At 40.1% G+C, this 26,360-nt stretch overlaps 2 protein-coding genes across 6 annotated transcripts; both read right to left on the bottom strand.

The window, feature by feature from the left end:
* Positions 1 to 339: 339 nt before the first annotated feature.
* On the bottom strand, positions 340 to 3,407 carry phlda1 (pleckstrin homology-like domain, family A, member 1). The gene has a single exon (XM_079654426.1). It carries the CDS (start codon positions 3,268 to 3,270, stop codon positions 2,788 to 2,790), a length of 483 nt encoding a protein of 160 aa, XP_079510552.1. The 5' UTR covers positions 3,271 to 3,407; the 3' UTR covers positions 340 to 2,787.
* A 1,648-nt stretch (positions 3,408 to 5,055) lies between these two features.
* nap1l1 (nucleosome assembly protein 1-like 1) lies at positions 5,056 to 25,203 on the bottom strand. Of its 5 annotated transcripts, XM_079654406.1 has the most exons (16): positions 25,070 to 25,203; positions 22,035 to 22,073; positions 20,719 to 20,807; positions 17,456 to 17,558; positions 15,979 to 16,120; positions 15,747 to 15,839; positions 15,219 to 15,347; positions 14,330 to 14,401; positions 14,103 to 14,242; positions 13,007 to 13,152; positions 12,816 to 12,835; positions 12,231 to 12,353; positions 11,149 to 11,181; positions 10,618 to 10,668; positions 8,777 to 8,813; positions 5,056 to 6,570 (listed from the first exon to the last, which is right to left on the bottom strand). In XM_079654406.1, exons 1-15 carry the CDS (start codon positions 25,186 to 25,188, stop codon positions 8,808 to 8,810), a joined length of 1,305 nt encoding a protein of 434 aa, XP_079510532.1. In that variant the 5' UTR covers positions 25,189 to 25,203; the 3' UTR covers positions 5,056 to 6,570; positions 8,777 to 8,807. The 5 variants fall into 5 exon arrangements, with proteins under 5 accessions (XP_079510532.1, XP_079510531.1, XP_079510530.1 ...); XM_079654405.1 differs by lacking the exon at positions 8,777 to 8,813 and having other exon boundaries at positions 5,056 to 6,567; positions 15,759 to 15,839; XM_079654404.1 differs by lacking the exon at positions 8,777 to 8,813 and having other exon boundaries at positions 15,759 to 15,839.
* Positions 25,204 to 26,360: the final 1,157 nt, after the last annotated feature.

Genomic DNA, 26,360 nt, shown 5'->3' on the forward strand with positions numbered 1-26,360 from the left:
CGTAGCTAACTTACAGTAAGCAAGCTAGTTATCAATGTAGTTCATTTACAGTAGGCAAGCTATTTAGCTATTTTACAGTAAGAAAGCTAGTTAGCACAGTAGCTAACTTACAGTCAGCAAGCTAGTTAGCAACGTAGCTAACTTACAGTAAGCAAGCAAGCTAGTTAGCAACGTAGCTAACTTACAGTAAGCAAGTTAGCAACGTAACTAATTTACAGTAAGCAAGCAAGCTAGTTAGCAACGTAGCTAACTTACAGTAAGCAAGTTAGCAACGTAGCTAACTTACAGTAAGCAAGCAAGCTAGTTAGCAACGTAGCTAACTTACAGTAAGCAAGTTAGCAACGTAGCTAATTTACAGTAAGCAAGCTAGTTAGCACAGCAGCTAACTTAAGCCAGCTAGTTAGCACAGTAGCTAACTTACGGTAAGCAAGCTAGTTAGAGGTTATTAACGTGGAAATAAATTGACCTTTGCTGATTCAAAAGACCTTCCCTATTTGTACCATTGACTACATTTACCTTAAGATGACCCTTATTCAACTTGGAATATTGTCATACTGACAAAAACATTGGGATATTAGTGTGCATGTAAACATAGTTTGATGCCTTGGTTATCAAATCAAACCATGCCTCTTTAGTGGAGCCAAGTCAAATGTTAACAGCTCACTATCTGAAATAGCTTCTTTTGTTTTGCCCAAGCAGTTAAACTTAAAACACATCTGAATTTATACAGGTTTTAAAATATCATGGTACTTTAGCTTTGTTTTTCGGTTATCAAATTGAAATGGTAGGCTTCCCCCACCTTTAGAATAAAATAGTAAACCGAGCCCATCCACTCAGATTGGATGCAACCAATTAAATAATCTTTAGCGCTGTCAACATAACAGAAACTCACTCGGCAAATTGCCAGAGAACTAAGCTCTTTACTGTAGCCACTGAAAACAAACTGGGGTAATTCAATAGTATCTTACTCAGATTTAAGACTTGCAAAAGATAGAACAAGTTATGTATGAATGATTGAAGATTGATGTACACACAATGAAAATACTAAGATGCACTGTGGCTCTTAAATCAAGCAATCAGACTCATGCAGGTTTCTCATCATATCTCTATAGTATTAATAGTATAATCTGAGCTGTAACACTGCACAAGGGAGAAGACGTTATGAAAGTATTCTTTGGTTTACTCAAGAAATGTGAGTAACTCTACAGCAACCATCCAAACACAACTTTATGTAAGATTATTCCCAACAGGCTTTGTTTGTAACAGGAAGCTCTTGTTCCACTCGAGCAACAAACACACTGAACAATCATCAACAACATAACACTTTTTTATAGAAAATATACATCTAATAAATAAGGGATAAACCCATCGGATGGTAGCGAACGGTTGTTTTTTCACATGCTTTGTGTCCATCAGTCCTTAGTGAAATACGTCCGTGTGTTGGAAAAGGAGACGCTGGTTTAAGAGAATGGATTTCTGCGATCATCAATATTCATCCTCCAGCTGAGCGTCCAATTAACCTGCGGAGGCAATCAATTAGAGGGACTGCCGCAGAGTGACGGTGACACAGGAGGCAATTCTGAAGTCATTTCATTCCTACAGTCTTGATCAAACCAGACACAATGTATGTGAAAGTTCAACTGAGGATACATGTATTTCTTGCTCAGCATGGTCGTATATCCAGGATTTAAAGAAAAAACTCAATAATAAATGTTTTGGTCAGATACCAAGATACTGTCTCTCAATGTTCAAAATAATTCAGATTAGTCATATTGTTCCAGAAAACTAGATATTTATACTCAAATAATCTAGTTCCTGGTTATATAAAAGTCTCAATTTAATGAATACTTTTCTTTAAAGCAAGTTAAAAGTATTATTAATGGGAATGACAATGGTAGCTATGGACCTGCTGCTCAGGAAGTAAAGACAAGTATTACTCAATCATGGAAAGGCTTTTTGAGTCCTTTGAAAGAGAATCATGGAAATCTGTTGTCCAAACAGAGCGGCCAACTGCAGATGTGCAGTTGGCCTGTACAGCTGCATATTCTGGGCATATGGCACATATTACTGAGTCACTGTGTGCTTCAGACTGTCAGGGCAAATGTGGAAGTCATTGTATGTGCATTTACTGAAAATCAAAACCTGGCTTTGAACTGCTGAGCCTGAACAACTCATTGAGAGTGGTGGATGCAAAATATATAGCATATTTTCATGTTTCCTGTTGTAATTACACTACAGTTCAAATCTATTTCCCTCTGACCAAAGACACAAAGACCCTCCATGCATGAAACATCAAATCTGCCTGGGTTCATGTGGAGGATTTTACCTCCAGTAGTCTGACAACATTTTCTTTCATCCCTTTATGGTGAGTAGTGTGTAACCTTTGATGCAGACAGATGTCCTTTCATTGCACAAATAATGATATAATTACACTACATGGGGGTTTAGTTCTGTTTCTCACTGCTTAACGGCATGAAGACCCTCCATGTATGACATATCAAACCTGCCTTGGATGGAATGGATATCCAGAACATTCTTCATGTGGAGCATTTTACCTCCAGGAGTCTGTTAAACTTTTCAAAGTAAATCCACATTGTGCATTGTTTCGTCTCCTTTGATGCGAACACACTTCCTCGGTCATTGCATAAATATCCAAGGAGGACTAAAAGGAAACTGTAACCTTGGTCCTTTTTTGCAAGGGGGTCCCCAGGTGGCCCCAGAGCCAAGAACCCCGCGTGCATTTCGCTTCCTCTGCACCTGACATGGTGCACCAATATCCTCCACAAGTCACGCGACGTTTGGAGAGCTGCGCACCGTCTTCTGACCGTGAATCTGACCGGGCATCTGCACCACCAGCAGCTGCTGTTTCTGCCGGGTGGACTTCACGGCAAGGATCGCCTGCCGGTTCTTATACTGCACCATCTGAAGGGTGATCTGCGGCATCCAGCCCTCGTCCTGCGGGCACCTGAAGTCGATCTCCTTCCCCTCCACCATGACCACGGTGAAGTAAACGTACTTGCCTTTACGCTCCACGCAATCCACGGTTTTCATGTTGGCAAAGTGCAGCTCTTTCACTTTCCCTGTGTCTCCTCCACCTCCACCTGGACCTCCATGCTCGTGCTGTTTGGGCTCGTGCTGTTTGGGTGGCAGCAGCAGCACCCCCTCCTCGGTCAGGACGCACCGCTTTTTCTTCCAGAGCTGCAGCAAACCGTCGCTCCTCTTCTCCAGCAGACCCTGCTTCAACACCACCTTCATGCCGTTTTCCAGCATCTTTCTCCCGGAAACTGAAGGCTCCCTCCTCCCGGTTAGAGGATAAATGGATGAATGAATGGATGTTTAACCCAGAGCTGCTGCTGAGACTGCGGTGCTGCTGTTGTGGGGGTCTGTCTGTCTGTCCGTCAGTGTGTGTGTGTAAGCGTGTGTGTGTGAGGGGTGGGTTTGAGGTGGGAGGGTCTGCTGGAGGTGCACCGCCCCCCTCAGACACAACCATTCCTATCATTTTTTTGAAAATGTGCATGTTAAGAGTATACAAATAATATATTGATAAAAGTGACCGTTTTTTTCCCTTCGTTTTTTCATCGCAGGTTTTTGTAACCGTAAGCACTTTGTAACCTTCCTTATACACGTGCTATACAAATACAGCGATTATAAAAAGGCACTAATTCCCAATACACAGACCAACCCCTTATAGCCTGCAGATGGAAATGAGCTATAATCTGGCATAATTCATATCTTCTCTTTTCTGAGATGAATGTATTTGTATGCATGGTCCTTGTTGAAATAAATACATAATAACAGAGCCCATAAGAAACATTGAAGTATTACAAATAAATAAGTTATTCAAAATTTCAAAATGTTGCTATTGGATAAAGTGCATATTTTAAATTGAAGATTTTAAAAGGCGTGAATATTGAAATACACACATCTTTAAGACTTTTATAAAGTGCTATATAATGAACAGACTGCAGCCACGCATGCGCAATGGCCCTCTGATTGGAAAAGTTACTTAAATGTCTTTGAATAAAATAAAATATAACCCCTTACAGCCCATAAGAAACATTAACGAAGTAATACAAATAAGCACATTGCATTTAGCCACAACTCATTATCAAAATAAAAGACTTTCACGAGGATTTTCTATTTGCTTTTACAAGGAGAAAATTAGGTGGGCAAATTGGGATGGATTCGAAAACATTACCTGCATCTGTACATTGAAGAGGTACAATGGCGCCCTCTTCTGTCATGTTGATGTGCGTACATATTCAGCGTATCAGCACATTTGTCTTCCATTTCTGAGACATCGTCCTCTATGTCTGGTTCAAAACATTTGTCCAGAGCCTGACTGAAAATCGCCGACTCATTGTGTCAATGAGTCAAATGTGAGCAAGGCACAAATATAACCGCATGAGAGACAGTAATGGAGGGGCATTTACTGCGAGAAAGAGAGGTGTTTCTTTCTCGAGGGGCACAGAGCTCGCACCTGTGAGAAGGTATGATACATCATACAGCGCGAGAAAGTGAGGTTCCCGTAACTTAAGAGTAAATTGTTTTGTGTGGGAGGTGTGGGGGGACATAAGCACAAGTGTGTGTTGTTTTTTTGACCCGAAACGCAAGGGAAGGCTTAATACCTCTAAAAGCAAAAAAGAATACCAATACAAACAAATCGATGAAACTAAACTGTATAAACCGTTACTGAGTTTTATTGCATTTGAATAACGGGAAATATTCCGTGCACATGACCCAACATGACTGCCTTTGCATTAACACAAATAAAATTGTATGGCAGTAGACCAATGGACCCCTTCACTCATTAATTTTGCCACAGATACAATTTAATACCAGACCTTTTTAGACATTGAAAATTAAAAAATACTTTTTAAGGATCCGCAGGGACCCTGATATTATTTACACCACCTGCATCTTGTAGTAACCATGTTTAATTTGTAGAAATATATTGGAAAAAGAAAGACGTTGATTATTGTGAAATCTCGGTTGTTCCCAAGTGATTCCAAGACATCGTACACATGAACACAAAGAAAGTCATCAAACCACATGTCCATGTTTAACCAATTTATTAATGAACATACACGTACAGTTATTGAGTACATTAGTATTTTTGTAGCATAGCATTTTGCCTTGACAACAGCTGCTCAGAAGGACCCTACACAAACCCTGTCCAATCAAAATGATCTGAATACTCCCTGCAGAAGGAGAAGTACCCTGGCTCTCCACAACTTCAACTAAAAAAGGCATTATTAAAGAAAGATGAAGGGGTCGATGGGGGGGTGGGCAGGCTACGGTTAATTCTCCCCCTCCTGGATGTTTTTAAGTATTGCTCTGACATGCTTCCCCGTGGCTTTCTGGGTTAACAGAGGAAGGAGTTTAGGGAGGGAGGGTTGGTCGAAACAATTCCCCTTTTTCTTTCACAGTGATAAAGACCTCAGGGGCTGAGCTGAGGTCTGATTTAAGTCACCTGACTAGTCACCAATTAGTGAAATGAGGTATAAAAAAAAAAAAGGGGGCGTGAACCTGGTTTATACCGTTTCATAATCTGTGCTACATGTGTCCAAACCTGGTCCTACAGAGCCTAATCCTCCACCGGTAAGAAAAGGCAAGGCAATGCACTTTTAAAAACCCAGATAGCCAAGTCTCCACCGAGGGAACTCTACTAAGTGCTGCTTACAAGGATTACCGCACAGCTAACCACCGATAGGACGCCACACAATCGAGTACAAAGTGCTATAATAGAAAAGACAACGCCACTGCTAGCCTAAGAACTCTCTGGAATGTTATAGAGACTCGACCACTGACGACAAAAAGGGGGCGAAACACTTCTGTTTTTTTTTTCAATTTGAGATTAAGTCCGTCCAGTTCGTGGAGAAGCGTACTGGAATGTGTCGAGAGCGGGAAAAGTAGATCCAATGCTCAGTGAAGTGGAATAAACTGGAATGACACCTCCGTCCTCCCCCTCGAAATCAAAAAGATGCTACAGTGCTTTTACATGTGTTTGAACGCCCCCCGCTGCTAAAGGTTAAAAACGTTCACTTGGGACGACCAGAGCTGACCAACCAGGAGCTTTGATAGGAGAAAAGGGGCGGGATGAAGGGAATCAATTGACGCAACGCAGTCTAAACCACAGCTGTTGTCTAAGAGCAAATACAACTAAAGACTTCACAAGAACCCAAACTAGTTTTAGCAGTGAAGAGACGACTCATGCTTACTTTGAGGGACTTTTTTCATCCTGTATTTTAGCTATTGTACAGAGAAAAGAGAAGGAAATAACAGGTCTAGTAAAATACTATGTATATCGAGCCTCTCAGCTCCCAGTATATTACCGTAAGTTTTGTAACAAAAATCTTGAAACTTTTTTGTTCTTCTTCAAATTCTCTACCAAGAAAAATACAAAACATTATAAGGCGGTAAGTAACTATTTTTTTTTCGTGTTTTAAATGTTTATTTTTTTAATGTTCTTTTTTTTTTAAGATTTGAGAAGCCGTTACACGGTGCAGTTGATCCTCAATCAGCCGGGTTTCACTGCTGCTTGCACTCAGCTGGGGGGACTGCATCCTTCTGAGGGAGAGCAGAGGGGGGTGTTAAGATGTGGCAGAAAAACACACACACACACACACACACTGACACACACACTGACACACACACACACACACTGACACACACACACACTGCATAGCAAAAAAACTGAAAATCAAACTGCAAAGCCAAGTACAGTTCCTTGAAAGCTCCTCATCTCCCGGTTATTTAGAACAAACGCAGATATGAACGTGGGGAATATGAAGGAGAGATATTTTTGATTGAATGCACAGTTTTCAGGATCCTTAAAAATGCCATCATTACAAAAGTGCATTGAATTGTCCTGAAGAATCTGCCATTTATTGCATAATTCTACTAGGGCTGTCCCGAATACTATTTTTCGGGATCCGGATATTCGGTAGTAATCAGCAGCGGATATTCGAGGGGAGGGGTGTGTGCGTAGTAATCAGTAGCGAACCGCTTCAACACGTGTATTTCGGTTTATTCACGGCATTCTTTTAGTTATTCTACAGTATTTTTGTTTTATAGTTATTTGTTAACGTAACCCAATTTGTGTTCTTTGAAATTGAAAAGGATATCGCATTGTGTTTGTTACTTTCGTTGCAGTTGTATATGTCTTAAGTGTAATTTGGCTTGGCTTCCTATTTTGAAGGAGAGTTAGTGCTGTTGACAGGAAGTTGTTGTTGCTATGGAAACAACATGACTGAAATTAATGGAGAAAAAGTCATATCTGCATATAAAGACGGAGAAAGTAAACGATAAAGGTTATGGTTAAGTGTTAGCCCCCCCCCCCGAAGAGGCACAAGCTCTTACATTGATATTGGAGATTTCCAAAAATATTCTATTTGGCAAAAAAAAAAAAAAAAAAAGGAATAACGAAATTGAAACCCGAATAGTACTCCAACGAACCAATATTCGGTTTAATTTGATTACAATACAGACCAGACCAATGTCAGCTTATTTGTTGGATAAAAACCTGTTTTAAAAAAGGTATTTCTTTAATATATAGTGGATTCGATGTACATTTTAAATACATATAAGGGAATTTAATTCAGTCCTGTGTTTATTGACCTATTGGAATGATCACAATGCTAGGTGTTACTCGGCATTGAGGAGGTGGTAGTCCTCCATTGGCATTATACCAGCATAAAAGCAAGTCTATAGAAAACACAAAGCACGAGAGGATCTAAAGCATGGAACCAATAGGCGCTTTCACACCGGAGTACTTTTCACGTTTAGTTCCTGGAATTTTGCGTTCACACCAAAAAGAGAACTTAGTTCATGAGAACTTTCACCCCCTTGTTAGTGCCTGCTAAAGAGGTGGTACTACACTGGGGAGAAAAAAAGTACCAATTTCTGATTGGCTGGGCGAATTGCAAACCACGCCCCGTAAAAAACTCTGAAAAGTTTTGTGAAGCCGCCATTGTATTTGCTGGCATTAGCATTAGCATTAGCCCCGCGCACCAACGGAGAGAGACTAACTTATGGCAACACAAAAGAAAACATGGGAGCGGTGGAGATGAGAAGGTGACGGCGTTCTGGCGATTTACTCTGAAGGCTTCAGTAGAAGCTGCTGGGAGTCCCAGCAGCTTCTACTGAAGCCAGTCCCCAGCTCCGGGGACTTCCGGCCGGGGACTCCGGGTGGCAGTATACGCCGTGAAGTTGTTTGCGGCCTGCCAGTAAACCCAAAGCAGATGAAGAAGAAGTGACGTCAGCGACTTCATTTACGTAATCTTCCCTCAGGGAATTTAATCCGGTGTGAACGCGATCGGGTCTTAGTTCCATGGGGGTACTAAGTGCTGGGAACTAAGTACGGCAAAGTACTTGGTGTGAAAGCGGCTCTTGATGCTAAAATGTGTATTTAAAAAACAAAACATCCATGAACAAAACAGAATTCATGATAGACCAAAGTCCCCTCCTGACAGAAACTCAAAACGTTGTGTAAATTCAACATGGTGGAGAAATAAAGAGGAAAAGGGAGGGCTGGACTGGCTTCAACATACAGAAACAATACAGGTGCAAATGCAGACGTCACTATGGGGTTAAAGAGAAACAAAAACCAACAGCAAACCGGTGGGTTAGTAATTAGGGAGGGGTGCAGCACGGCAAAAGAGGAAGGGGTGCAGAGAGATGAATGGAGGATGGAGAAACGGAAGGAAAACTAAAAAGATGTTTGAGAGGGAAAGGGGTGATGGTAGTAAGCTGACAATTCACAAGCTGTACCTACCAGGAGAGGGTTATTTTTCTACTGTCATCACTTAAACCTAGTGAGGAAAAATTTAAAGAATAGCTGACAAAGGATGCCAAAGTGACCGGAGGTGAAGCAACATCAATGAATAGGAGAAACACAAAAAAAGCCAAAAAACCAGCAGAATACAGAATGTCAAAGACGCCTTTTTTGGATTTGAAAGGAAGCAGAAGTCATGCTTGTTGTAGTACACTGCAGGAAGTGTGCTTTTAATATATTATGTATCTGGACATTTTACACTTTTTATTTGTTATTATGTGCAATGCTTTGTTGCAACAAAAAACCGAAATGGGATTAATAAAGTTCATCTCATCTTGTTTTAACCCTTAGATGCACGAGTGACTGGACCCTACACTCTTCCATAAGTGGGTCAAAAAGGACCCGTAATAGAATAATGTGTTATTATGCCATTTTTGTTAAGAAAAAAAATCACTTTTATAATATTTAGTTTTATACCTTGGTTCAGACTAGAAATATTTTATATTTAATTTTTCACTATTTATATAAAAATTGTAACGTTTTGAACATCTTGTCCCAAAGATCTCCGCTATTCTGAGACCCTCACAATATTCCAGTCTCTTTCCTCATCTCCTCTCGTCCACTCATAGCCCACTCCCCATCAATCCATGCCGGTTGATCAAGTTTGATAGTCCTATACCCCCCACCCTAACCTTCCCTTATATTGCAAAGCGGTTTTGAGTCCTTGAAAAGCCCTATACAAATATAATGTATTATTATTATTATCATACTGACAGGTATCAGATCTTGCTGTGTGAAATAATCTTCCTGAGAGGTGTCACTTGTGATGTCGTCTGTGTGGTCCACAGTGAATGTATTCCTGACAGCAACAGGTGATAAGAATGAAAGGTTCTCATAGGATCCCATAGAAAATGTATGCGGGTCATTTTTGACCCACTTATGGAAGCTTGGGGTAGAAATACAAAAACTACAATTTCTTAAAATGTAAATTTAAAATGGCATGATATCCAAAACATGTTTTTTGAGGAATAGCTGGAATATGAAATGATAAAAAAAAATGTAATTACAAAGATACTTCAAGAATCCACCTCACCGGGTCCAAAGAGACCCACTTATGCATCTAAGGGTTAATACAGTTTAGCTTTTATAACTTTTTCTGCTGTCTGTACAATGTTTTTATTTAATTCACAGCTGCTTCACCTCCATCAGGAAGGCAGTGAAGCAGAAAATACTACAAGAGGACGAGAGGAATCTCAGTGAAATGACTAGAAACCTCTGCAGTTTGTCATTAAAGTGCTTTCATTCAAAACTACTTCCTAAAGCTAGATTTTCTCCAAGACAAAGAATGCATTGGATTTTAGGCTCAAAGTGAGTTTTGTTTAAGTAAGTGTCCTCCTCCTCCTCCTCCTACTCTTCAATGCATATATACTGGATCTGTGTGTTGCAAAAGGTTAATGTTTTAGTAGCAACATGCAACAGCAAGACCTCACTGATTCTGAAAATACGGTTCAGGTCAAGAACAATGTAAGCAAACCAGAAGCTGGTGCACGATGAGAAGCATTTGACAGAATGTATTCTGTATGTTGAGCAGCTGTTCTCGACCTGCAGCTCAGGCGTAATGCTTAACTTCTCACTGTGACATTAAAGTTCCCTCAGTGTGTGGACAGAGAGAGAGAGATCAATGGCCGACAGTGAGAGGCGCTTTACTTTTTGGGAAAGAGCCTCCTGAGCCAGAAAAGTTGAGAAGAGCTGAGCACGGTCTTTCTCCTGACACCAGAGATCTTTAGAAGTGTGTGTGTGTGTGTGTGTGTGTGTGTGTGTGTGTGTGTGTGTGGTCTCACCTTGGGATCATAGTCGGGGTCGTTCTCCTCGTCTGCCTCCTCCTCTCCTTCCTGCACACACAGCAAAGTAAAAAAACATCAGACTCCTCCATGTCTTCAACTCTAAAAGGATGCACGTCTTGAATGTTATGTTCAATTATTTGTGTAAAGTAAAAGGACGATATGCAATGTGCAACCACTAGAGGTCTTATTAAAACAATAAGTCTGTTTGATGGGAGTCGGCTTCTTCCTGATTCTGTTAATGTTAAATGTTCAGGAGGTTTTTGATGAAAGCAGATCTCCGACTCTCCTTTGAGAAGTTTAGTTTTTCTGATAACTGAAGATGCAGAAGCTCCATGACTAAAATCATTAATCAGATTTAAGTACAGAGGTAAAACCACAAAGGTCCAAACTGTGTGTTGTGACAATGTGGCTTATTACTGATTAAAAGTCAGTTTATGAGGAGGAGATGCAACATCCTTAGTTACCTTGATATCAAATTACACATCTCTTTAAAACATTTATAGAAAGATTAGGGATGGTTAGTCTTACCTCATCGTCTGCCTCCTCTCCCTCCTCATCATACTGTAAAACAAAAACATGGAAGGAAAAAAAACATTAAACTTACTTCATATTTCTGCCCCAAATTCAGTTAAAAAATGGTCCTGATACTTTAAGTTTATTCCACTTTAAAACGACCAAGGTATCATGTATTAGAAGAGTTTATAATTCTCTTTACTATAAAGCCAAAAAACTATGAAATAATAATGTCTCTCCAAACCCAGTCCCAGAACATTCCTTCAAACATTTTTTTTTAGTAAAGCAGTTAAACTTCTTTATTACACAGCTAAGTTGAATACACAATTCTGATTGCTCAATTTAGAACTCTCCAGAGGTCTGCTATTTTTTACTAGCAGACTGTCGCTATGGAGATCAGACTGTGCGTCGCTATGGAGAGCTGTCCGTCGCTATGGAGAGCAGACCGTCGCTATGGAGAGCAGACCGTCGCTATGGAGAGCAGACCGTCGCTATGGAGAGCAGACCGTCGCTATGGAGAGCAGACCGTCGCTATCCTATCCTGGCTCCAAAATGGTGGAATGAGCTCCCCATTGAAATCAGGACAGCAGAAAGCTTGCACATCTTCCGGCGCAGACTGAAAACTCATCTCTTTGGACTCCACTTGGAGCGATAGAATTACTAACAAAGCACTTATATACTAATAAAGGACTGGCTTATCTAAAGCCAGTTGAGTAGCACTTGAAATGTTTGGCTCTATGAAACCAGATGAACTTATATCATTCTGTTTTCTTAAAGGTTGTATCTTCCTGGTCGAATGTACTTATTGTAAGTCGCTTTGGATAAAAGCCTCAGCTAAATTCAATGTAATGCTATGGAGAGCAGACTGTCGCTAAGGAGAGCAGACTGTCGCTAAGGAGAGCAGACTGTCGCTAAGGAGAGCAGACTGTCGCTAAGGAGGCTCAAGAGACTATTTGCAGTCATATCAATCCGCAAAAAGAAGTCAGGTCAATTTAACGACAGCTGTGGACAACAATCATCAGTTTTCTCCATCGTAATAACCGAGATAATGCCCAGCGAGGAGCTCAATAACGAAATTAAAGAACGCCAACACTCACATCATCATCATCATCCTCGATGGCCTCTCCTGTGAAGTAGAGTACCGCCCGGGGTACGATACGCTCACGGATGAAGTGGCCAATCTCAAAGTCTGCAGCAAGGACCGCCTCCGAGTCCTCATCCTAAAGAACAGGAAAAAGTATTTTTATATATATTTTGTATCGATAGCAAAACAATTAGTGTTTTTTCAAGATTGTCGGTCCGAAATGCCCTTTTCTTTTTTACACAAAGATAAAATAAAAAAAGTAAAAAGTACGAACATTAGGGAGTGATCAGGACTTCCCAGTAAAATCATACGTTTGTATAAACAAAATCCGGCCTATGAGGTTTTACGAAATCAGTCCACTTTCTCTATCCCGACAAATAGTTCCCCTCGATTTTTAAATGATGAAAAACGTATTAAATTCTCTTTTCAATGGCAATGATTAATATAGAAAACATTTGGTTATTTAGCTGAACAGCAAATATTTACTTTACCCTGGAAATATCAACTAGAGTGGAGTCTGTATTGCTTTTGCTGTGTTAGTCAAGATGAATAGAGTCTATAATGAATGTAAAAGCGTAGATTAAGTACAGCGACTTACCAACTCCCCACTTTCTGGAACTGTAAAGAAACAGAGAATCAAAGTTAGTTAACCCCAAACATTTCCTAAAACACTGAATCATCTGAAAATGTGATATATTGTCAATATACTGTATTATAGTCTGAAACTAAACAAAAATAATGAATCATGCGTCTCTGAACGCTTTAAGATGCTTAATATTTCTGCCTTACCCTCTGGGGGGGTGAAGAAGTTGAAGAAGGAGTCGTTGGGCACCGTTTTGGTGACCGTCCTCACCGTGCCGCGGCCCTTGTGCTTTTGCTTCTTCTTGATTGTTTTCAACGTAACATTTTTGCCCTTTGTCCAGTCAATCGTGCAACTGTTGAGAAACACGAGGAGAAAGATCAGCATCCAACAGACTAAAGTACACACGTCCTTTAGTCAAGTAGAAGTACTGACTAAACTTCTTTACTCAAGTCAAAGTAAAGAGGCTTTGAAATGTACTTCAGTAAAAAGTACCCATAACTAGCAGCTGTTTTAAAGAGTACCTGACCTCCCTTTATATTCATAGAACAATAATGTCATCGTTAGCTAATGAATGTTTCCATGGTGACCAACGGCAACATGACAACGTTTTCATTGGTCCCTCTTCTTTAGAGAAGACCAGGAAATGATGGATACACGGATCGTGTTCAAATCAATAGGCACGCAATGACTCTAAATAATAATGATCACGCCACCAAACACACATTCAGACTAAAGGAACCAGCCTGTTTGGAAAATGAGAGAAGTAGAAAGTACAGGTATTTGTGTTCAACATGTAAGAAGTAGAAAGTACAGGTATTTGTGTTCAACATGTAAGAAGTAGAAAGTACAGATATTTGGGTTCAACATGTAAGAAGTAGAAAGTACAGATATTTGGGTTCAACATGTAAGAAGTAGAAAGTACAGGTATTTGAGTTCAACATGTAAGAAGTAGAAAGTCCAGGTATTTGTGTTCAACATGTAAGAAGTAGAAAGTACAGGTATTTGTGTTCAACATGTAAGAAGTAGAAAGTACATGTATTTGAGTTCAACATGTAAGAAGTAGAAAGTACAGGTATTTGTGTTCAAAATGTAAGAACTCAAAGTAAAAAGTCGACAGTAAAATAAGAAGTGGAGTAAAGTACTGATACCAGAAACATGTACTCAAGTACAGAAACAAAGTATTTGCACTCCACTACTTCCCACCTCTGGTATCTAACATCTTTAAATGTCACATCTAAATAACATCTTGGAGTGTAGTTGGAGAGGTTTTTGATATCAACTTGAATTATGATGGATTCTCACCCTGTGCAGCACATGATCTCCGGACCGTCGAAGGAGAACGGGTCGTTCTCGTCGGGCTCTGATCTCATCTTGTAGGTTTTCGTCAACAAAGTGTTTGTGAAGAAGTCGTTGGGCTCAAAGAGGAACTCTAACGTGAAGCTCTGGGGAAGAACAGAGAGATCACATTTACAGCCTGTTCAAAGATAACACACTGGTTTCAAAGTTTGGTTTGAACACTTCTTACTCACCATGGGCTGTTCTAGGTCTGAGAACTTTACTTTAATATCTTGTAAATGTTTAAGGATGGGTTCGTCGTGTTCCTGAGGAGAGAAAGAACAACAGCATTCACAAGAGCTTCCAGCACTAGTTTCTGACTCAGGAATATATACACATACAATGTTTTCTCATAAGGCCTGTGTCCATAGAGCGTATTGTTCTGAACACTAGCGTCTTTTTTTCAATTCATAGCAATGAGAACAGAGCGCATACACACTCATGCGGACACTAGGGCTGGACCCGAATATTCGCTCGTTGGAGTACTAACTCCAATATCAACGTAAGAGCTTGTGCCTCTTCGGGGGGTGCTAACACTTAACCATAAACGTTATCGTTTATTTTCTCCGTCTTTATATGTAGATATGACTTTTTCTCCATTAATCTGTCACGTTGTTTCCATAGCAACAACAACTTCCTGTCAACAGCGCTAACTCTCTTTCAAAATAAAAGCATGTCCATACAAATATTACACTTAAGACATATACAACTGCAACGAAAGTAACAAACACAATGCGATATCCTTTTCAATTTCAAAGAACACAAATTGGGTTACATTAACAAATACCTATAAAACAACAATACTGTAGAATAACTAAATGAATGCCGTGAATAAATCGAAATACACCGCGTTGAAGCGGTTCAAATATTTGCTGCTGATTCCTACCGAATATCCGGAGCCCGAAAAATGGTATTCGGGACGTCCCTAACGGACACCAGCATGTTTTTGATGCTGAATCTGCCTTTCTGCCAGAAAAAGACACTCTACAGACACACTTTCCACACTAGTGGGCGCTATGCTCAACACAACTACAGGTGGGAGTGAACACTGCGTCTCATTTTGAGCCGTCAGGACGAACGTACCTGCAGCATGTCGCTGAGCAGATCCACGTTTTTGAAAACCGTCGACCAGAACTCTGGGATTCCTTTGGGGTCTTCCTTCTCCTCGTCCTTCTTCTCCTCCTCCAGCTTGGCCTTCTCCTTCATCTCGTCCTAGTGGAGGAAGAAAGGTTCTCTTAAATATGATACTTGATCAGGCTCCCCCCCCCCGCCCCAACATATCATGCCATGTAAAAAATAAGTCCTCACCGCCTACACCCCAAACATTGGTTAAAGAAAGATGAGTCCAGAGATTAGCTATATTTACGGATCAAAACAAGTCGACGCTGATATCTGGAATCAGTCACCTCTTAAGAACAATTCAAGAGACAATTGCTTAAGACTTTAACAAGATTGATTTAAGACATGGCAGCTCTTCTTTTGATGAATGAATTGAATAAGACTTTAAAGGGTCTGCAGGAAGGGAGGCTCTTTTCTCATCTGGATGCATCCTATGCATGCATGATATGAAGGTGTTCAGACACACAGGACGCATGCAGGTATCACCTGTACCTGCTTACTTACTGTCAGCTCTTCCTCCTCATCTGCTTTCCATTCACACTCTTCATCGGTGGGCTCATAGGCTGCTTTCACTATGTCGCTTCTCTGGAGAAAGGGAGAAACAAAACAATAAGCATGAGGCGTCATCCAGACAACAACAAGGACACAGGACATTATTTCAGCCTTTCACAAAACCTATAGAGCTGCAGAAAGTCACAATAAAGGGAGTGTATGACTGACGTACTTTGTCGAAGAGGGGCTGGTAGAGGGCCGCGTACTTTCTCTCCAGTTCGTGTACTTCTTCGTAGAACTTGGCCTCAATGTGGGCACATTTGACCTGCAGATTCTTCAGGGCGTTCACACGTCTCTTTACGACCTTTGGTAAACTGTGGCAAGACAAAATGGACAAGTATGAGGACTATCCTGTACAAAATGTAGTAATATAGCAATCAGCAGCGAACAGCTTCAACACGTGTATCTTGGTGTATTCACGGCATTCATTTTGCTATTCTACAGTATTGCTGTTTTATAAATATTAACCAATTTGTGTTCTTTGAAATGGAAAAGGATATCGCATTGTGTTTGTTACTTTCGTTGCAGTTGTATATTTCTTAAGTGTAATTTGGCTTAGCTTCCTATTTATGGATATGCTTTTATTTTGAAGGAGAGGTAGCGCAGTTGACAGGAAGTTGTTGTTGCTATGGAAACAACGTGACGGAGATTAACGGAGAAAGGTAATATCGACATATAAAGACTGAGAAAGTAAACGATAACGTTTATGGTTAAGTGTTAGCACCCCCCGAACAAGCTCTTACGTTGATATTGGAGATTTCAATTTCAAACAAAAAATGAATAACGAAATTGAAACCCGAATAGTGCTCCAACAAACGAATATTCGGACACAGCCCTAAGAGACACCAGACTACATTCACTGCAGCATCCCAGACTACCACTGGTTTATCTCTGCAGCAGCTCTACCCTAAATGACAAATCACCTCGTATTATATTCATCATATCATCGACCCGCCTGTCAACAGATCCATTACAGCTGAGCCAGGGTTGCCCCGCCGGCTCTGATCCTTATTTTAAAACGCATTTCTAAAATGTTTATTAAACCCAATTACTCAGGCAGAGGTTGTGTATAAAACTAGTAAGTGCTATGGACAGTCTGGCACTAAAGTACATTTTTCACAGATTTAGAAGTGACTTTTATTTTGTATATATTGATTGTTGTGCTTTTCATTTATGTCTTAATGTGTGCATATATATATAAATGTGTCCGTGTGTGTATACATATGTATTTGTGATTGTATAAATCATAAATATATGTATATATATATATATATATATATTTGTATTACGGTATTTTGATTTCTCCGTCTGTATATACGAACTGAAAGATTGACAATAAAAGTTGACTTTCGAGAGAAGGCTATAGAGACAGGAAGGAGAAGAGTGTGTGTGTGTTAGGACTGATTTATGATTTTACTAAACTGCCAATCTGCCGCTTCCACCTGCACGTCATCTCTAATTAACTCAAGATAGCTTGGCAGTGTGTGGCAGGTAAAGAGAGCGAGGAAGCATCCGTGTGTGTGTGTGTGTGTGTGTGTGTGTGTGTGTGTGTGTGTGTGTGTGTGTGTGTGAATTCAGCAGATGTGCAGCTCCCAAAGACCATGTGCTTGTAAACGTGAGGCTGCAGATGTGATAAGATGGTGTCTCACCTCTCCATGTAGCCTGACGGCGATCCGCTGAGCCCGTCGAGCCTCTCCTGCAGCGCGGCCAGGATCTGTGGGTTCTGCATCATCTGCACAGTCAGCTGACGAGCTAACAACACAAACATACGGCGTCAAGAGGGAGATCTGAAGGCAGTTGCATCGTTTCAGGAGCATTTCTTTCTCCTGTTTTGATTAGAACTGGACTTGTGGTTGGATTCAATTAAAGGGGCCCTATTCTGCTCATTCACAGGTGGATATCAGTATGTAGTGTCTCTACTTTAAAGAGTCCTCTCCTTCTGATGTTCAGGTGTATATCAGTATGTAGTGTCTCTACTTTAAAGAGTCCTCTCCTGCTGATGTTCAGGTGTATATCAGTATATAGTCTCTACTTTAAAGAGTCCTCTCCTGCTGATGTTCAGGTGTATATCAGTATGTAGTGTCTCTACTTTAAAGAGTCCTCTCCTGCTGATGTTCAGGTGTATATCAGTATGTAGTGTCTCTACTTTAAAGAGTCCTCTCCTGCTGATGTTCAGGTGTATGTCAGTATGTAGTGTCTCTACTTTAAAGAGTCCTCTCCTGCTGATGTTCAGGTGTATATCAGTATGTAGTGTCTCTACTTTAAAGAGTCCTCTCCTGCTGATGTTCAGGTGTATGTCAGTATGTAGTGTCTCTACTTTAAAGAGTCCTCTCCTGCTGATGTTCAGGTGTATATCAGTATATAGTCTCTACTTTAAAGAGTCCTCTCCTGCTGATGTTCAGGTGTATATCAGTATGTAGTGTCTCTACTTTAAAGAGTCCTCTCCTGCTGATGTTCAGGTGTATATCAGTATGTAGTGTCTCTACTTTAAAGAGTCCTCTCCTGCTGATGTTCAGGTGTATGTCAGTATGTAGTGTCTCTACTTTAAAGAGTCCTCTCCTGCTGATGTTCAGGTGTATATCAGTATGTAGTGTCTCTACTTTAAAGAGTCCTCTCCTGCTGATGTTCAGGTGTATGTCAGTATGTAGTGTCTCTACTTTAAAGAGTCCTCTCCTGCTGATGTTCAGGTGTATATCAGTATGTAGTGTCTCTACTTTAAAGAGTCCTCTCCTGCTGATGTTCAGGTGTATGTCAGTATGTAGTGTCTCTACTTTAAAGAGTCCTCTCCTGCTGATGTTCAGGTGTATATCAGTATGTAGTGTCTCTACTTTAAAGAGTCCTCTCCTGCTGATATTCAGGTGTATATCAGTATGTAGTGTCTCTACTTTAAAGAGTCCTCTCCTGCTGATGTTCAGGTGTATATCAGTATGTAGTGTCTCTACTTTAAAGAGTCCTCTCCTGCTGATGTTCAGGTGTATGTCAGTATGTAGTGTCTCTACTTTAAAGAGTCCTCTCCTGCTGATGTTCAGGTGTATATCAGTATGTAGTGTCTCTACTTTAAAGAGTCCTCTCCTGCTGATGTTCAGGTGTATATCAGTATGTAAAAGTGGGATGTTATCCTTTGCAGATCATTTACAGGCACAAAGCCTATATAAAAAAAAAAAACTACAGGAAAGGGAAAACCATAATTTCAGAATAGGGCCTCTTTAAATTAAAGTAGGGCGGCGTGAATCATTGGGCCACACATCGGTATCTTTTGGTTTTCTTATTCGACTTGTGGCTTTCTCAGAGGTTGTTCCTCCTGTGTAAAGTAAAGTGAGGTTTCTTAACCGCAGTTTGCAATGCATGTGTGACACCGAGTTATTTATAACCTCCCGTCAGCTTGCAGACCTTATGCAAAGCTTTCCTGAGTGTGGTTGCGTCCACAGATCATTTGTAGTCTGCCAGCGTGAGCCTTCTTTGAAGTCTGGCTTTTAAAAAGACTATTCAAACTGTTATAAATAGACGAGGCCAAACAGCCGTCTAAATCTATCCACAGTGAGCCGACAGGAGGCCAATATAAGAGAAGCCCTGTGGATCATTTATAGAGTATCAAAAGGATGCACAAACAGCCTTAAGATCCCAAAATAAAAAACAGATTAGTGTCTGCCATCTCTGAACAGCGCAAAATAATTTCATGCTAATCACATTCTCAGTTAAAGTAGCAGCCAGTATGCTTCTTCTACAGACCATCATTTAAACTATTACATATTAACTAGGGATGGGAACGATTAATCGAACATTCAAAACTATTCAGGTATTCGAAAATGAGAAATTAAATAATTTTTTTTGGGAGGGGTGTCTAAGTTGATTACATATGATCAAATGGAATAATTCAATGTATACGACAGAGCCATAGCTAAGTGTGTTAGGTCTAAGGTGTGTTTGGCTCCGCTCACCGGTCCCTCAAAGCGGGCAGAGCTGCAGGTTAGGGCGGCTCAATTAATCGTATTTTAAATCGCGATTACTTGCAACGATTACGAAAACAACGTAATCGAAATAAAACGATTTTTTTTCTTTTTTTCAGTTGAATTATATTTCAAGTTCAGGGTAATCAACTGTTAAAAACATACTGTTCACATTTTTTTCTCCCCAATAAATGGATGTTTTCAAAGTCAATGAATAATCACATTTACAATTATTTACCTAAATAGTGGAGATTATGATTTTTGCCGTAATCGAGCAGCCCTACTGCAGGTGCTGATCTCTCTCTCACGTCCGGTTATACTTCACTCGCGTTTATGTCCAAATCCATCAGATCCAGCTGATGATATGGCTGCTGCCATTCCCTACACTCAGATCACAAAGACTCAAACCTCATCTTAGGCCCAAATGCGATCCGCAGTTACCCCGTTGCAAGGCAAGTTGACGTGTGTGCCCCCCCCCCCCCCCCAACGCTCGCGACACGTGAGTGGAAAGCCTAAACAACAATAAGCGCTGCTTGGCAACCGTGTGTGGCGGCAAAGTACAAAGACATTTTGACAGGAGATTTAGTTTTGCCGGTATTCAGCATGTTTTACCGGTCATAGTCCAGTAATCATTTACACTAACGGAGAGTCCTACACAACATACGTCAAAACCAAGTTATGTTTTAAGCTTGAAAGCTGTAGGCCTATAGCTGTCAACTGTTCAAACTGTGATCACCAGTTCAATACATTTGACAACTTCGACTTGGTTTCTATACTTATTTGAACATGTATTTATTTAATTAAAAAATGTTTTTGTTGTAAACATCCCCCCCCCCCCCCCCAAAAAAAAGGTTTATAGGATATGTACTTTTTGGTTAACCGTTTTTTCTGGTGGTCGAATTTTCATTTGCTTTCAAATTCCCATCCCTAATCTGTACCGTTGCGTTTATTGCTGTAAGACTTACCTTTGCTGTTCTCATCTTCTCCCGTCTCCTCTTCTTCCACATCTTCAACATCCTCCATATCTGCCGGGTCCATCTCAGGCTGGTCTTTGCTGCAGGGAGACAGAGGTCATTGTTACACAGGTGGCATGTTTAGGGTTCTTCTTTCAGTGGATTTGAGCACCTTGCATGCTGTTTGACGCGTGACCAAGCAATGAACTCTTTACTTATGGCTGGCTGGCTTCAACTATCCCAGACAAATGTACAACTGGATCTTCAAAGAACGTTCATCAAACATGAAACTATGCAACAGCTGCAGCATGTCTTCCTCAAGGTCACTTCAGTCTGTAATCGAGGGGTAGTTGTCATGTCTTTAAGAGGCCGTGCAGGAGAGATCATGAATGTATACGACAGCTGACGCAGCATAGATACTCAACCTCCTGACAATCTGCACAACAATATTCAAATCAATGACCGACTGTGAGAGACTGCGTCCTTTTCTTGATGCAGTGATGTTACGATCTGCTGCTCAGATGTTATGCTCTGAGTTTTGGCGTGGCATCCGAAACAGCCCTAACCTTTATCAAGTGATTAGTGATGACATATTTGTAGTCTACCAACAATTGGAATTGCAAGAGAGCCCCAGCGTCAAGAAGCACATGTGAACTTTTCCATGAGATATCGGAAAATTAGTTGTGTTGAAATCGCACGTTAATGATACTTAAACGTTTAGTTCAGCATTATAATCTCCACATATTTACCCCAGTGTGATTTTGGAAGCGTAAATACAATCGCTAAAAGCAAACGTTACGCTGTAAAGGAACTACAGCACGGTCACATAACTACTGCTAAGCTAAAGGCGGCTAATGTTGTGTGTGAAGATGTTAAGTCTTCTCATTTAGACACCGTATTTCAGTCCTCAAATAGAAGATGCGTTTAACCATAAGTGGTAAAATGCTAACTCATTCCCAGGTTTGAGGCGTCCTGGGACTAAAGGAACATCAGTAAGATCCAAAAGAGGCGGGAACATCCTGATGCGTTAAAGGTCCTTTCAGTAAGAAAAGTGGATATTGGGCAAAGGTCAATTATAACATTACCACGATGTGACACTGATGATCGCTCAAATAATTGAAGTAAAATATGACTTCAGGCGAGTTAAATATGGAAAAGATACGATAACATTAAACCCTCTTTCATCGTGTTGACCTGGCCCAGGTCAGAGATACCACAGCAGGTGATTTCCTGTCATCTCTCATCTCTCATAAGCATTCGGCTGAAAGAGGAGACAGGTGGCGTTGATGTCAAGTGTTTGACACGTCGCTGGAAGAAGATGTACTTACTTGTCGATGTCTGCCATTTCAGCTGAGTCTCGAGTGATGCTAAGGAGAGAGGAGGAGGAGAAGTAATACGTTTAGAAACGCTGGATAACATTCATATCCATGTGGTTTTTAAATTACATTTCAGGGTCACCGTCATAGCATTAGCAAATCAATCCTGATGCTAATTATAGGATGCTTAAATCATAACGGAGGTGATGTTTAAGTTATCTTATCGAGTCCACAGAAGGTTTTTATTAGTGCAAAAAACACTTACATATGACACAGCTAGCATCCTAATGGACTTCTTTAAAATAAGCTCCGATCTGTTTAATACACATTTTGTTGGTTCACCTTCAATCTTACATCTTCTACTGGTAATCATTAGAAACCGGTCATTAAAAATTAATCTTTATGGGTCCATTTATAGATTGTTCAGCTCTGTTGCCCAGTCACGATCCTATACACGTAAACATATTGCTCTATGTGCAATCCCACTGAGAAGGAAATGCATAAAACATGGATATAAAAAGAACCCTATGCAGCAGGTGAGCTGAACTCAAACCTAGCCAACAGCTGAAGATGATCATTATTGACATTGTTTTAATAAACGGCAGCTTTGATATCAGCGATACAGAAACATTAAAAATGCAAGCTGAACCAAAATAAAAAGTCTTCCTGGTGCTAAGAGAGTTTCAAAGTTTCTCCAGGAATTTTCCACAAAAGCATGCAATAAATATTTCAGTTCAAACCCTTTTCTAGTCATGCATTAAACGCAGATAATATTATATTAGTAGCGCCTCTTAATCCCCATAGTGTGCCATCTTTTGCGTCTCTTTCTTGTTGAATGCCTGACAGCTGTACATGTTGAAGTGGATTTAAGTTGCATCTAGGTGAGGGGTAGGCCATAACTTCTTCCTAAGGAATCACAATGTATATGTAGTATATTATGTCGTCATTGTATTACAAAATAACTCAAGGCAAGCTGTACTTAAAGTCAAATACGTTTATAAAGGCTCACTCTGTTAAACGCCATGCGTAACTATAGAAAGACAGGTCTTTTGAATGTTGATAAATGGAAGTTGACAAACAATTATTTTACAAACCCCCCCGTTTCTGCCGCTACTTGGACTATTCCACATCGCCTTCTAACAGAAACATTAATCAAAGTGTTGATCTAATTTAAGAACATTTAATAAGAGTCAATTCATGATTTATAGTATTAAATAATTGTGATTTCGAGAGAACTCTGACAATTATGAAAACAAAATGTGTAGAGGAAGCTTTTAACTCAAACTGTCAACTTGGGACCCTCGCCGGTGCTTTTATCTCATCATTTTCCAATCAATTTGTTTCTAAAAAAAAACGTTAGTTTCCCTTTTTTGTTTGGATAGTAAGTGTAAATACTTATGTATAGGGGTCGTGGGGGAAGCCATACACATATGTCCTCAGTCTATAATAATATGCAAATGTCCTGTAACTTCCTTAAAAGATGAAATGTATGTCTTTAGATGACATTACATAACTAATCTTCTGTATTATGTGGCCTACATTCAGCGACGATGCTGAACTACAGAGCTGATGTGACAGCTGACGTTATTCTCCTTCATGCCAAATTATTGATGGAGAAAGCTTTTGGCTGCAGCACACTTAAAAGAAATGTCATGTATCTCTGTTTCAAGGTGGGTTATATTATTGCTTTTTAATTAAGGACAGGATGATTGCAGTTTAACAATGTATTAACTGCGAGACCAGGCTCCAGCATTTCAATCAATGTAAATGTCGTAAGTTGTCATAATCATCTAAAAAGCTAAGAGGATTACATTCAAGAGACATGTTTAATAGACAAGGATTGAGCTTAAAATGTTCCGTTTGCAATGTTACTGCAATAGAAAAGAGTATTTTAATCATCTCACACGCGTCACAAAAGCCAATAATTACCAACTAGCTACTGGACAATTAATTAAATTGAGATACCTCACTTTATTTCAGACAGTACATGTATTTAATACCTTAAGTTCCACCTGGAGCTACCCTGCAGTATACAAAGTCATTCAAACTAGCTTTTACTTTTAACAAGAGTATTCCTGCACTCAATTGTCAATGTAACTTACAAAAGGATGTTTAAATCCTCTCACACCTGTCACAAAAAGCCAACAATTACCAACTAGCCTCTGGGCAATTCTTGTTTTCCTAGAACTGAAATGCATGGGTTAGACTTTTTTTTTTTAACTTTCTGGCACATGCCTTTCTCTCCTGATCCTGACCAGCGACCACGTGTTGCATACTCAGGTCTAGCAAACCCATCAATGACTACCAAACCTCCCCTTGTGGATGTCTATCTGTCTGCACACTGGAGCCACATGTGTAAACTTCATTTGGATCAAAACCTGTCACGTTTACAGTCTTACGTCAAACAATAAAAGTAGCATTTGGTTCCTACAAAAAACAAGCCAAAACAGGCTAGTAAACAGGCTAACTTTAGCCGGCCTACCCGGTATTGTCAATGCCTCAATGGGCTACTTAAGCTAACGTATGTGCTGCTAGCTTTATACGCACTATTTGGGCTGATTAAGTGGAAAGAACAGCATCGAAAAACAATGGAAGATGATATAATATAATATCATCCAGTAAGTACTTAGGTTATAAGCATTAAACAGTGCGAATAATGTGTTTAGCTCCCTTAAGCCTAGTCTCCATCCCCACCCTGTTATCATCCTGCAAAAAAAAAATTAAGGTCAAGTCCTAAAAGACACAAAACACGTGTCAACAAATATCGACATTAACGGCCATTAACTGACGTTCTGTCGACTGTTTAAAAGCACTTATTGTCATAGCAACCCAACAGTAACGGTTATGAATTATAACCGGGTTTTTTTTTTGTAATCGCATAATGGTGGAGCCTCAATGGCTGCTGTCTGACTTCAATAGAGGAGGGGGGGGAAAGCGGCCTTTCTCTTCCGCCTTTCCGTTAAAGGCAGTAAATGTACCGTGTAAAACCCCGCACACGGTTCGGGGTGCTGTCCCCGGAGCTCGTTATCGGGTAGTGAGTCTCTTACCTTCGCTGTGCGACCGGAGCTGGTGAAGCGGGGCTGCGCAGTGATGAGGTCCCGGTGGAAGAAAGACACTCCGCTCCGATGGCGGTAAAAGGGAGAGAGATCCCGCCGCTTGCGCTCATATATATCCGACGTCATCACGTAAACCGGCAGTCACCGTGGCAACACTGCAAAAGGGGAGGGGCGGAGATGAGGTGCCCCAAAAAGGGGAAAGTAAGGGATGAGGAACCACCACCATCATCACGATTAAATCCTTCTCTTCATCACCATATTGATTCTTAATTACACCGTTTCTTTTTTATATTTAAATTTGGTGTAAATACTTGTCTTTATTTATTTTTTAATTTTAAACCGTTTTTTTTTACATTTTCTTTTTATTATCGTTATATTTCTGACCTTCTCCTTCAACTTATTTACTTATGTTGTTAATGTTTGCACCAACATACACCAAATCTAATCCCTTATATGTGTAAACGTACCTGGCAATACACTTAATTCTGATTCTGATGTTTCCTTGTTTAGCTGATGCTCAAAAAACTCTTAATAAAAGTTATTATTATTTATTTTTATTGTTGCTGTTGAAGTACTTACCGCTTGAAACAAACAACCCCGTTTCCCCGCGGTCAAACTTCTTAAAACGTGTTAATACTGTAGGTTTAGCGGAGTAGCCTATTTAATCTGTTTTTATTGGTTTATGTATAACCTGTGAACAAGTTGACACTGTTTAAAATACACTTAATTGATGGCAGGTGAGTTTTTAGTACAACTATTTATATCACATAATTTGTCAACCATCTTTCTTTTTCCCCCGCTTCCACATCATCAATGTCCTAGTCATTTTTAGTATTGAACTAGTTCAAACCTCATGTTCATGTCAATTCAAATCAGTTTCTTTGTTTAGCCCAATATCACAAATCAGACAATTTCCTAAAGAGGCTTTACAATAATTACAATATACAACACTGGACTACTTAATGACTAGTTTAATTGTAAAAAAATAACCAAATAAAAAGTAGTACATGAAGTGAAGATAATTATACTTTGTGAAAGTGATTGTATGCATGTGTATTTTATTGCATACTCATTTTGTGAAAGTACATGTCGGTTCATCTTTCAATAAGTGTCAAATATTTTGACAACGTTTTAAATAACAAGTAAGCACCTTCTCTGAACAGAATCCCCTCCTCTGAGTGTGCAGTTATGGCGGCAGATCGCTGTCAGCCGGATATCTGATGAGCTTCAAACTGAACATGGATCCTGAGAGCGACAGTATTTAAATTTCATTGAAGTGCAC

Source organism: Notothenia rossii (assembly GCF_949606895.1).
Source record: "Notothenia rossii genome assembly, chromosome: 10".
NCBI lineage: Eukaryota > Metazoa > Chordata > Actinopteri > Perciformes > Nototheniidae > Notothenia > Notothenia rossii.